We start from the raw sequence: 12,973 nt of genomic DNA, 5'->3' as shown, positions 1-12,973 counted from the left end.
GGTTTTGACCTTTGGCTTGTTATTTTGACTCTGCGACCTCTACTAATTCCCTTCTCATTCCTTTCTCATTTAAAACTGTTACTACCCAGCTCAGACAGGGCACCAAGCCCTCAAATTAAAAAAAATCTCTAAAGCTAAGCCTAAAAAAATCAAGATAGGCAGCAAAACTCAAAAGTAGGCCTGGCCCTGAATTGCAGATTCAGACTTGCGGCCTGAATACAACAAACAAAATATATTAATACCAAAAAGAGAGGAACTGTTAAACCTCTGACTGACCCATAGAAAAATAGAAACAATTATAAATACTATAAAGTTTAGTAACAAAGACTAAAAACTAATCTAAAGAGCAGAGCAAAGAACAGAAACCAAAAACCAAACACCACCCCCCCACACACACCAAAAAAGAAACAAATCAGAAAGAGATAAACAAAAAGGTCAATATACTACAAGAGTTAGAAATTCCAAGAACAAAGCGGGGATGAATCATTCAAGCTGGATAGATAAAGTTTCAGCAGAGAACTGAGGCAAACAGGAGGAATATACAGGGCTCTGTTAGGATGAAAGCTTGTGAGGAAAGGAACTTGTCATGATCTGGCTTTGGTTTTTAACTGTTCACAGCTGTTCCCTGGTCTCTAAAATATTGTAAAACTTGTTTTGTGGATTTTAGAGACCAAGGTTAAAAATTAGTTACATTGTCTTGTGGTGCTGTTCTGTTTTTGTATGGGATGTTGTTTCTATGGCATTGCTAAGTAGGGTCTATTGGAAATTTGTGCAGCAAATTATATCACTGGGTCAAAAGTATAAAGGTCAGCATTCCTGATTGTCCATGTTTGTGGATACTTTGAAAAATGTAGCATGCTTTCTGTTATTATTTAATGTTCCTGGTTCTCGACATTTTTGCTTCTGTATTCTGACTACTACAGTATTTAGTTTAGTGTTTTGGCTTAGACGTCTCTATTAATAGATTTCCCAATATGAACATCAACCTTTTTTCCTAATGAAAAGTACCAGGAACTACCTACCAGAAACTGCAAACAACCCGAGTTTGTGTGGTGTATATGCTGCAGAGTTTTTGAGCTTCTAAAATACCCTTGGTCCCTGACAAAGATTCCTACATTGGAAAAGTGCCTTTGTTCTGGGCTTTATGCTTCTGCTTCTCCTGGTTGCCTTCAGCTAATGGGTGTTCCTGCCTTCTTTTAGACATATATTGGAGAGGGAAAAGGTCAGGCACCCCAGGGTTAGCCTAGTCACCTGCCCTCTGGCATCCTGAGGACACAACACCTATATGGACCATCCCTTTTGTTATTGCTATTTTTTTAATGTTTTAGGGGTTCCATTGGTAACTGGTGCTGTCACCTTCTCACCGGGTCCCCACTACTGGTTATATTGTTCTCTGAAGTCTTCCCCTAATGCCCTTTTGCATGTTATTTTTTTCCTCCTTTTCCTCTAGAAAGAGAGTCTTTGCTCCAGTTATTACTAGCACACTAGTAGAGTCAGCGTCAGTGTATATCTGTTTTTCTCTGTGGCATTGAGTGGCTTTTTCTTACTGTACCAGCAGACCTTCTCTACAGACTAAAGCCCTTACTTTTGAGAAGCCATCAAGATTACGGCAATATATCAGCAGTCGTTTTGGAATCTCACTACCATGCTTTAAAAAAAAAAAACACAGTGATTTTATAGGCAACCAGGAGAAGAAGCAAAGAAAGCAAACAAAGCGAAGATCAGAAAAACTAGCAACCAAAGCCAAAATGTGAGGCAGAATTTGTAGTAAAGAATCGAAAAGAGTATTTATCCAGAGCAGCAAGAAGAGACTTTTGGGAATCTGTGAATTCGGATATGGAAACTAGGTTGAGGTGCACTTTTATCCTGTTGTATCGTGACAGATGGTTCACAGCTTCAGAGGACCAGTTGTAAAAATGATGGTGCTGCCCTAATAGCAGGAGCTCAAAATAGTGTCGCTGTTAAATAAACAAAATGGCATCAAAAAACGGTCCAAATAAATATATACAATATATACAAAGCTAAGCCAGTAGGCCCAGAACTGAGGTAACCACCAGAATCCTTGGTGTAGAAAACCCATAAATATATATGAAAATCAAAACAGGAACCACTAATATTCCCATAATAAATTAACAAATACCAAGGACCCCAACACTTGGCTTTACTTTTTGTATTTTTAGCTTTGAATTTTTACATGGTGGTTTCCTGTGTGGAAATTATTTGGCTAGGTTTCCATTGTTGTTTGGAGTGGCATTTGTTGATTAGCAGTTGCTATAAAACAGATATTGCTAAATTATTGTACATGGCTTGTTTGTGTACTTATCAAAGTGGGGGTCTGAGTTTGTTTTGCACTTTTTGAGTTTTGCACTTCCCAATCTGGGTTTTATTCTCTTTTGTAAGCTTTTCGCTTGGTTTTCTTATTCAATATTTCTCTCATTTACTTGTTTTTTTTTTCTGGCTGTTTAATTACTGTTATTTTAATTTAGGTGTCTACTTTCTTAATTTGATTCAATTTACGTGTGTTAAGTTGTTTTCTCTTATTTGTCTCTTTTGAATAAATTATTTTTAATGGATTGTTAAATTTAGTGTTGTTTCTTTTGGTAAAATGTTCAGGGATTTATGCATTTATAGTTTCTGTTAGGTGGACACCACACGTTGTTAGGATGTGTGTACGTTGCAAATGACACCAGAGTGCCATAACAGACCAGAAGGCAGATTGTTTAGTGTCTGCTGTTTATTTATTTAGAGTGATCTAAACAAGAAGATTAGTATCATGCTGAGTATAAGTTGTTTTCAGGTTTTCTTTTGGTATTTGATCTTTTGCCAGCTTTAACACATTCAAATTTCTGCTTACCTTTTTAGTTTGGGACACATTTTTAAATTTAGTGTCCTCTCTGCCTGCTGTTGAAAGCCTCTTGCCAATTTAAAATAAATAAATCTGTACATTGGTATTAGCACAACCAGTAGCACCACAAATGTACATGGGACACGATAAAAGTAAATGGTGACAAATGCTAGGATTAAAAATGCACAAAGCAACAATTGAATTCAGGTAGTAAATTACCTCATAGGGTTAGTTTTACTGGAAGAATATTACTTTTTTAAACTAATTTCAAAGAAATGAATATGTGGCAAAATTATTCATGTGAGGGGAAACACTGAATAGGAGAAAAAAAAAACAAACCAAAGGATATAAATTGAAGGGTCACTGTAAGGTACAATTTACGGTGCAGTTTATTGTGCCACATTTTGTGCAATCCTTGTAAGTGTCTAAAATCAGCATCAGTTCCGATATGTCTGATGAGGACCACATCATCAGGGAAAACTGAGTAGTGCCAATAGGAGGTGTAAGGTGCCCTGGTGGTAAATGCATGGCAATAACATTGCCAGTAACACAAGCCCACCATTGGGACGGGACATTAAACCCTAATGAAAATGTGTGAGCCCAGGAGATAATTGCTTCTCATGATCAAATACAGTGGTGTGAAAAACTATTTGCCCCCTTCCTGATTTCTTATTCTTTTGCATGTTTGTCACACAAAATGTTTCTGATCATCAAACACATTTAACCATTAGTCAAATATAACACAAGTAAACACAAAATGCAGTTTTTAAATGATGGTGTTTATTATTTAGGGAGAAAAAAAATCCAAACCTACATGGCCCTGTGTGAAAAAGTAATTGCCCCCTTGTTAAAAAATAACCTAACTGTGGTGTATCACACCTGAGTTCAATTTCCGTAGCCACCCCCAGGCCTGATTACTGCCACACCTGTTTCAATCAAGAAATCACTTAAATAGGAGCTGCCTGACACAGAGAAGTAGACCAAAAGCAACTCAAAAGCTAGACATCATGCCAAGATCCAAAGAAATTCAGGAACAAATGAGAACAGAAGTAATTGAGATCTATCAGTCTGGTAAAGGTTATAAAGCCATTTCTAAAGCTTTGGGACTCCAGCGAACCACAGTGAGAGCCATTATCCACAAATGGCAAAAAAATGGAACAGTGGTGATCCTTCCCAGGAGTGGCCGGCCGACCAAAATTACCCCAAGAGCGCAGAGACGACTCATCTGAGAGGTCACAAAAGACCCCAGGACAACGTCTAAAGAACTGCAGGCCTCACTTGCCTCAATTAAGGTCAGTGTTCATGACTCCACCATAAGAAAGAGACTGGGCAAAAACGGCCTGCATGGCAGATTTCCAAGATGCAAACCACTGTTAAGCAAAAAGAACATTAGGGCTCGTCTCAATTTTGCTAAGAAACATCTCAATGATTGCCAAGACTTTTGGGGAAATACCTTGTGGACTGATGAGACAAAAGTTGAACTTTTTGGAAGGCAAATGTCCCGTTACATCTGCCGTAAAAGGAACACAGCATTTCAGAAAAAGAACATCATACCAACAGTAAAATATGGTGGTGGTAGTGTGATGGTCTGGGGTTGTTTTGCTGCTTCAGGACCTGGAAGGCTTGCTGTGATAGATGGAACCATGAATTCTACTGTCTACCAAAAAATCCTGAAGGAGAATGTCCGGCCATCTGTTCATCAACTCAAGCTGAAGCGATCTTGGGTGCTGCAATAGGACAATGACCCAAAACACACCAGCAAATCCACCTCTGAATGGCTGAAGAAAAACAAAATGAAGACTTTGGAGTGGCCTAGTCAAAGTCCTGACCTGAATCCAATTGAGATGCTATGGCATGACCTTAAAAAGGCGGTTCATGCTAGAAAACCCTCAAATAAAGCTGAATTACAACAATTTTGCAAAGATGAGTGGGCCAAAATTCCTCCAGAGCGCTGTATAAGACTCATTGCAAGTTATCGCAAACGCTTGATTGCAGTTATTGCTGCTAAGGGTGGCCCAACCAGTTATTAGGTTCAGGGGGCAATTACTTTTTCACACAGGGCCATGTAGGTTTGGATTTTTTTTTCTCCCTAAATAATAAAAACCACCATTTACAAACTGCATTTTGTGTTTACTTGTGTTATATTTGACTAATGGTTAAATGTGTTTGATGATCAGAAACATTTTGTGTGACAAACATGCAAAAGAATAAGAAATCAGGAAGGGGGCAAATAGTTTTTCACACCACTGTATATATAAGGAACAGTGGACAAAATATTAAAAACCTTTCAAGTAGATAGGTGGCAATAGTTGTGCTCTAAATAAAGCCACCTGCTACCTTGTATGGTGGGTGATCTGGGCTTGACCTGGCTCATTTAGGAGAAACTTGACATCAAGTTTCTGGAGTCAATAAAGGAAGTTCTAGCAGGACAGGTTCCCTAAGAGAATCTCTAGATTGCTCATCAGACCATGAGCTTGGAGAAAGGAGGATTGGTTTTGGCAGAAAGAGTGAACAAGTGGAGCATCATTGGAATATACTGTAGGTATGCAGACCAGCCAATCTACCAGCAAGATTGGCTGTAGGTTTGCTGTTTTATACTATTGCTATAAAACACTGTCTCCACATACCCGCACCTCACTTTTGTGTATTATTATTGTTATAATAAGCCACTTTATTAAGTATACTTGGGCATTCTTGGCTTTAATTGGATTCAGGATCTGTTCAAAAGTACCCCCTTCACTTCACAATAGTAATTTATTAAATCCAGTGTGACAGACAGACAGACACCAGATGTTCATAACATGTTTAATATTTTCTTAACTATTGTACAGCACCACACAATGTATGAATCAGCTGTACTGCTCACAGTCCCTTTATTCCTTCACTCTCTCTCAGTACTTCTGCCACCTCTACTCTTCTTCTCACAACCTCTGTATTCATCCTCCCGACTCTGGCCCCTAATAGAGTGAGGCAGCCCCTTTTATAACTCCCCGGATGTGCTCCAGGTGCTTTGTGATGATCTTGTGATGGAAGTGCTGCTTGAGCACCCAGAAGCCTGGAATTTCTTCCAGCAGTCTTTCCGGAAATGCTACAGTCCAGGGTTCCATAATCTTCCGGGTGCCCCCTGGCGGTGGCCACAAGCCTCAACAGGTTTGAGCTCCGTGGCCCCGATGCAGACCAGGGCTGCTGCCCTCTCATGGTCCAGGGGAGGTATTGTCCCTCTCCTGGTCCGTCCACGCGTCCCAGCTGGGCAGTCTCTCCAGCTGTCCACCACACCTATTATTTCATTTCTTACAATCAGCTATTTGATGGGTTCAAATTGTGTATGTTTTGTGAATTAAAGTAACCCATTACATCCCCACAAAAGTTTATGTTTTCTTACCGCTTATAAAATTGAAAACAAACACTACCTTTTATCTTGGGGGTCCTATTGAGCATTCCAAGTCTTTTATTCTTACTTCTATCTGTTCAAATTGGTGAAAATAAAAATTATTTCAATAAAAATGTATTTCAAGTTAAAAAAAGTCATATTATTCAAAGTAAACTGTTAGGCTATGTGTCTGTTACTGGGCATTTAAAATGATATAGTAATATGGAACTGGAGAGGCACAGCTGTCTCACTGATGCAGGGTCCTCTGCTCAAATTTATGTCAAGTTATTGTCTTTGGGCATTGTAGTCCTTACCATGCAGAAAAACACGTACATGTTAGGTGATGTCAACTCTAAATTAGCACCACTAGTCTGCATGTGTGAGACCAGTGATGGACCAATGCCCTGGCCTGGGTTGTTTCTTCACTTTTACCTGATGTTGCTATGACAGGATCTTCAGTGAAATGTGACCACATGGATTAGAATGCACTCCTGATGATATGTTAATAATTAAAATATTTTATGTGATAACATTTACAATATTTTTTAAATGGATACTTATTTGTGACTTACTTGTGAAAGAAGCGTGTTGTAGTTTTAATGAATGTATCTGAAATGTTCTATCACAGCAGTTCTGAAGGCAAGTAACCTACTCTGTAGTTGGTGTACACTGTCTGGGTGGCTAACATCTCTCTCTCCCCCTTTCACTCTCACACTCTCCCTTCTCTCAGTGTGTTGCTCTCTCCTGCCCCCCTCAGGTCCAGCTAATCCATGACAAAAATGCAGCACCCACCCCTGCCAGCCCCCAATCCCCTGCAGAGGAGGCGGAAACCCCTGGAGAAAAGGTTCATATGACATGGACTGAAAAATTTACTGGTGATAAGAACAAGGGCAAAGGCCCCAGCACACCAGAAGGCATCAAAGACATCTTCAACATGAAGCCGTGAGTCTTTCTAGCTGCCATTGCATCTATAACATTTGATATATGCGTAGATGATTATGGGAATTGCCATCAGTTTGAGGTTACTTGTGGGGAACATGTGCTATCCAGACTCTATGTTACCTGACATGTGCCAATGTTTCAATTTTTTTAAATTCACCAATGAAACATATAATTAAGATTGTGTTGAAAATTATCAGTAAGGCTGTGCCAGTTTTTTTGTCAGCTTAAATATATTTTAGATAGAACAGTAACTTGTAAAAGTGCTTCTGAATTTAAAATTAGAATGAATGAATAGTCTATATAAATATAGTTCTCTGTGTGTGCTACTAGGTAAGTCATAAAACCAAAAGTTTGAGATCCTTAACCTATCTGAGGCCCAAATATGTATATTTTTTTCTCTTTGACACACTACAGTGCTGTAAAAAGCATATAATCCACATTTGATTTAATGCACTGGTGCATACACTGATTAACCAAAACATTATGAGCATTCCCATATGAAGCAAATGATATCAGCTACTGTATCTCAGAGCAGAGGTGCAACTTAAAGTCTGGGATACATTATTTTTAAGCTGACATTAGTAGTAGATGCCAATGTGTTGAATGCAGAAGATCTGGGCAGTTGTAAAGAGAAGAGCCAAATGACAGGTTCAAAGGACTTCTTCAACAACAAAGCTTGTGGTGTGTTTGTGGCAGCCAAGATTCATTGATACGAGAGATCACCAAAGGCTATCCCATCTCGTAGAAACCAACAGTAGGCCACTGTGGCACAAATCACAGATAATTTTAATGATGGTTATGGAGGTGATGTGTTACAACACATACTGCATTGAACCCTGCTATGTATGGAACCAGATAGCCAGTCGGGCGTGGGAGGAGTTTGGGGAGGCCATGGAGAATGACTTTCGGACGGCTTCGAGGAGATTCTGGTCCACCATCCAGCGTCTCAGGAAGGGGAAGCAGTGCAGTGTCAACACTGTATATGGTGGGGATGGTGCGCTGCTGACCTCGACTCGGGACGTTGTGGGTCGGTGGGGGGAATACTTCGAAGACCTCCTCAATCCCATTAACATGCCTTCCAATGAGGAAGCAGAGCCTGGGGACTCAGAGGTGGGCTCCCCCATCTCTGGGACTGAGGTCACCGAGGTGGTCAAAAAACTCCTTGGTGGCAGGGCCCCGGGGGTGGATGAGATACGCCCGGAGTTCCTCAAGGCTCTGGATGTTGTAGGACTGTCTTGGCTGACACGCCTCTGCAACATCGCATGGACATCAGGGACAGTGCCTCTGGATTGGCAGACCGGGGTGGTGGTCCCCCTCTTTAAGAAGGGGGATCGGAGGGTGTGTTCCAACTACAGAGGGATCACACTCCTCAGCCTCCCTGGAAAAGTCTATTCAGGGGTCCTGGAGAGGAGGGTCCGTCGGATAGTCGAGCCTCGGATTCAGGAGGAACAGTGTGGTTTTCGTCCTGGTCGCGGAACAGTGGACCAGCTCTATACCCTTAGCAGGGTCCTGGAGGGTGCATGGGAGTTTGCCCAACCAGTCTACATGTGTTTTGTGGACTTAGAAAAGGCAGTCGACCGTGTCCCTCGGGGAATCCTGTGGGGGTACTCCGAGAGTATGGGGTACCGGCCCCCCTGATAAGGGCTGTTCAGTCCCTGTACGATCGGTGCCAGAGCTTGGTCCGCATTGCCGGCAGTAAGTCGAACCCGTTTCCAGTGAGAGTTGGACTCCGCCAGGGCTGCCCTTTGTCACCGATTCTGTTCATAACTTTTATGGACAGAATTTCTAGGCGCAGCCAGGGTGTTGAGGGGGTCCGGTTTTGGTGGGCTCAGGATTGGGTCACTGCTTTTTGCAGATGATGTTGTCCTGTTTGCTTCATCAGGCCGTGATCTTCAGCTCTCTCTGGATCGGTTCGCAGCCGAGTGTGAAGCGGCTGGGATGAGAATCAGCACCTCCAAATCCGAGACCATGGTCCTCAACCGGAAAAGGGTGGAGTGCCCTCTCAGGGTTGGTAGCGAGATCCTGCCCCAAGTGGAGGAGTTCAAGTATCTCGGGGTCTTGTTCACGAGTGAGGGAAGAATGGAGCGTGAGATCGACAGGCGGATCGGTGCGGCATCCGCAGTAATGCGGGCGTTGCATCGGTCTGTCGTGGTGAAAAAGGAGCTGAGCCGCAAGGCGAAGCTCTCAATTTACCAGTCGATCTATGTTCCTACCCTCACCTATGGTCATGAGCTATGGGTAGTGACCGAAAGAACGAGATCGCGAATACAAGCGGCTGAAATGAGTTTCCTCCGCAGGGTGTCTGGGCTTTCCCTTAAAGATAGGGTGAGAAGCTCAGTCATCCGGGAGGGGCTCAGAGTAGAGCCGCTGCTCCTCCGCATCGAGAGGAGTCAGATGAGGTGGCTCGGGCATCTGATCAGGATGCCTCCTGGACGCCTCCCTGGTGAGGTGTTCCAGGCACGTCCAACCGGGAGGAGGCCCCGGGGAAGACCCAGGACACGCTGGAGGGACTATGTCTCTCGACTGGCCTGGGAACGCCTTGGGATTCTCCCGGAAGAGCTAGAAGAAGTGGCCGGGGAGAGGGAAGTCTGGGCATCTCTGCTCAAGCTGCTGCCCCCGCGACCCGACCTCGGATAAGCGGGAGACAATGGATGGATGGATGGATAAAACCTAGTATTGAATATAACACACCCCGAGTCAACAAATAACACAAATCATATTTCCTTTACCTATTAAGCAAAGTTATGCAATTCACAATGTATTATGTAAAAAGTGATTGCACTATTGGACTTAGTAGCTGGTTGCCAAACTTTAGTAGTAATTACTGTTATCAGTCTCACAGTGCTTTGAAGGAATGGCAACCCACTGCCCACTGTTAAGCTACTTCAACCTAATGACATTTGAAAATTTTTTACCAAACACTGCTTGCTACTATATCACCATGTCATATTTAGTTGGAGACTTTGGTGTGTATTTTGTTTTGGTAGAGTAATATATTACTCTACTTTCCTCTTTTGTATTATTATTTTGTAGCCTTTACAGAATGCCTCAAATCTCCCAGACTTACCACAGTTTATAAGGCATTGTACCATATAACTTCTCCCCACCTTCCCTTCTACATTTACAACCTCAGACAATTAGGTGTAGTAAAAGACAAGCAGAAGTTAAGTTACACTTTAAATAATGTATCATTGGTAATATTAATAAATAATAACAATATGCAAAGTACATTTGAATATTAACAACCATACATCCTGATAAATGGTGATGTGTAGTTTCAGGTGGCACATAGACTTGCTAGTTACTTAAAAATGTCTCTAGCTGAGGCATCATTGGTGGTCAGCTTTCTTTAGAACAGGCTGCATGCCTGTCTCAATATGGCTGCCGAGCTGTGCTCTTCATTGTGTTGTCCTTTTCAGTTCATGGTATGTGAGGTGGTCTTTCATCAGTTTGGTAAGAGAGAGAGAGAGAGTGAGGTAAAGCAAGCAAATGTGTAAGTTTTCTGTCCAACCCCTAGAGCCAATAGGACATCATGGTACTTAATGGCTTCTGATACAAGCCAGTCCCAAACAGCCATACTTCACACATGCCCTCCAAACTATGTGTTAAGGTAAAGCTTGGCAGTTAGGCAGCCTGGCTTTCTTATGGGGGTTGATTGAGAGACTTTAGCAGAGAAATATTGGCCAAACTTATTTGAGGCACTTCTCCCATCCCTGTTGTAAAATTACAAAGAGACTCATTCCTAAAAGGGGGAAAGGAGTTCTTAAACCATCAAACCATTGTTGTTACTATCTATAATGTAACACTAATATTACATTTGCTTTGTCTAAGTTACAAATAAAGACATACAAAATTTTTATCAACTTGTATGCAAAATTTCACATCACAACAGTGTGGCCATACTAAAACTATATTTCTTTAGCCATTCTGATATTGTATGGTGTGGATTAGAATTGTCTTTGTACTTTGAACAGGTAATGTAGATGACTAGATATAAATGTCACTATAGATCTATCTATGTAACATAAACTGCCTGAAAATGTATGTTACATGAAATTCTTTTTTGCATTTCAAAACAAGAAGTTACCAGTCCATGAGTCACCTTTCATGTTTTATTAATTTATACGTAGTTATTTGGCTGATCATGCAATTATTTTCTGTAAATTTATGCACTGATTTGGGTTGGATGAGGCAGAAGAGTGGGGTACGATATTTGTTCTAAAATGATTTCATAACAATTTTTTTTTTCTCCTTATCTTCTTTTTCTGCTGCAGTGAATGGGAGTCCCTGTAAGTGTTCCTTAATTTAAGTTATTGGGAACCAGCATCTCTGCATGTGTAGATTACTGGGAATTTCTCAGAGGAGAAAAAAGAATCTTGATCATAAACATGTGGTGTGCCTTATGATATTAATGAAAACAGAGAAGAGATGTAGTTGGTGGGTGACTGGGTACCTTGGAGTTTGTGTCACATGTTGCTCCTAAATGCTAACTCAGTTGCAACTGTCAGTTTTAGTTTGTTTGAGAACAAAAATGAAAGTGTATATAAGACAACATGTCTTTGCACAGAAATTGATGGAAACCCCAGTAAACTTGTATTTTATTCAAGTGAATACTCCACCTTATTTTAATAAAATGATGAGATGAGACTGGTCCAAATGGTCCAGATGGACTCGTCTCCTCATTTCTTAATTTTCTTAAGCACTTATACCATGATGAATTATCAAAACTATAATTCTTCCAATGTAAGAAAAATAATTTTTTTTCCCTGACTGCAGGAACCAATCTAATGTTCGACGAATGCATACTGCTCTTAAGCTAAATGAAGTTATAATGAAAAAGTCCCAGGATGCAAAGCTGGTACTTCTGAATATGCCAGGACCACCGAAGAACAGGACAGGAGATGAGAACTGTATCCTTTGAACAGTTATGTTCTGCACAGTGTCAGTGGGGAGGTTTTCTGCAATGTCTTAATATCTGAAATTTGTTAAAGGCAATGAAAGCCATGAGTATTTCTTTTTAGCTTTTCATATGATAAGCCAGAACAGCATACAATGTGTATTCACATACATTCATCTTAAAGGAATAGTGACTGTCTATAGCAGTGGAGCAGTCACATTCAAACTAAACAGACAATGACGAATTTCAAACGTTTAATAAAACTCATCTCACCTTTTCATGAAACTGACAGTGGTCAGTTATTACACAAGACTGGTAAATATGACTCAGAATGACAGTAGGCAGTGATTTTGTTTTCTTTTTTGCTGATATCCCATGCAGCAGAGCAGTATATGTTGTTAGAAAGACATTGCCATTAGTGACTGGTGGTTGTGTAATTGATTTGCTCATACTGCCATTCACCTGTTTGGAGGAACACCGTTGTGAATCAGGTTTTAGATGTCACTGAAATTATTTCTGTATCAATTTGTTTGTTGAGTATTGCTTTATCTACTGTTACTAAATTTAGCATTATTTTGTTGATGTCGTCACAGTACTGTTTTGTATTTGTTTCTCTTGTAGTCACTGCCGCTTTCTTTGCATGGTTGCAGCCATGTTCTTGATGGTAGCAATGTCTGCGGTTGAGTACATAACCTGCAACTCTTAGCTCTACTTAAGATGGCGACATATCTTGCCATACTCCAAAAAATTCCAAAAAACAAACTCAAAATGATCTTGTTGCAACTTGTAACTGCACAATCTTCATTGGGATGTCATGATGTGATACTCAACCCCTGTCCAGCAGAATATTTTTATGTTTTTTTTTTTTTTCCAAATAAACCAAAAATAACCGTGTGTAGAAAAGCTGCCCTCCAGTCCC

The 12,973-nt window shown here is 40.8% G+C and overlaps 1 protein-coding gene across 2 annotated transcripts in view; it reads left to right on the top strand.

Annotated features, from left to right (window-relative positions):
* slc12a5a (solute carrier family 12 member 5a) overlaps positions 1 to 12,973 on the top strand; it is a 924,478-nt gene that overhangs the window by 899,185 nt on the left and 12,320 nt on the right. For both annotated transcript variants that reach the window (XM_051932831.1, XM_028811864.2), the window contains exons 23-25: positions 6,973 to 7,157; positions 11,432 to 11,446; positions 11,934 to 12,067. In XM_051932831.1, the coding sequence (XP_051788791.1) occupies positions 6,973 to 7,157; positions 11,432 to 11,446; positions 11,934 to 12,067 (334 nt within the window). The remainder of the gene's footprint in view (positions 1 to 6,972; positions 7,158 to 11,431; positions 11,447 to 11,933; positions 12,068 to 12,973) is intronic.

This window comes from Erpetoichthys calabaricus, chromosome 10 (assembly GCF_900747795.2).
Source record: "Erpetoichthys calabaricus chromosome 10, fErpCal1.3, whole genome shotgun sequence".
NCBI lineage: Eukaryota > Metazoa > Chordata > Cladistia > Polypteriformes > Polypteridae > Erpetoichthys > Erpetoichthys calabaricus.
The sequence above is the reverse complement of the archived record's forward strand: the minus strand, read 5'-3'. Positions and strand labels throughout refer to the sequence as shown.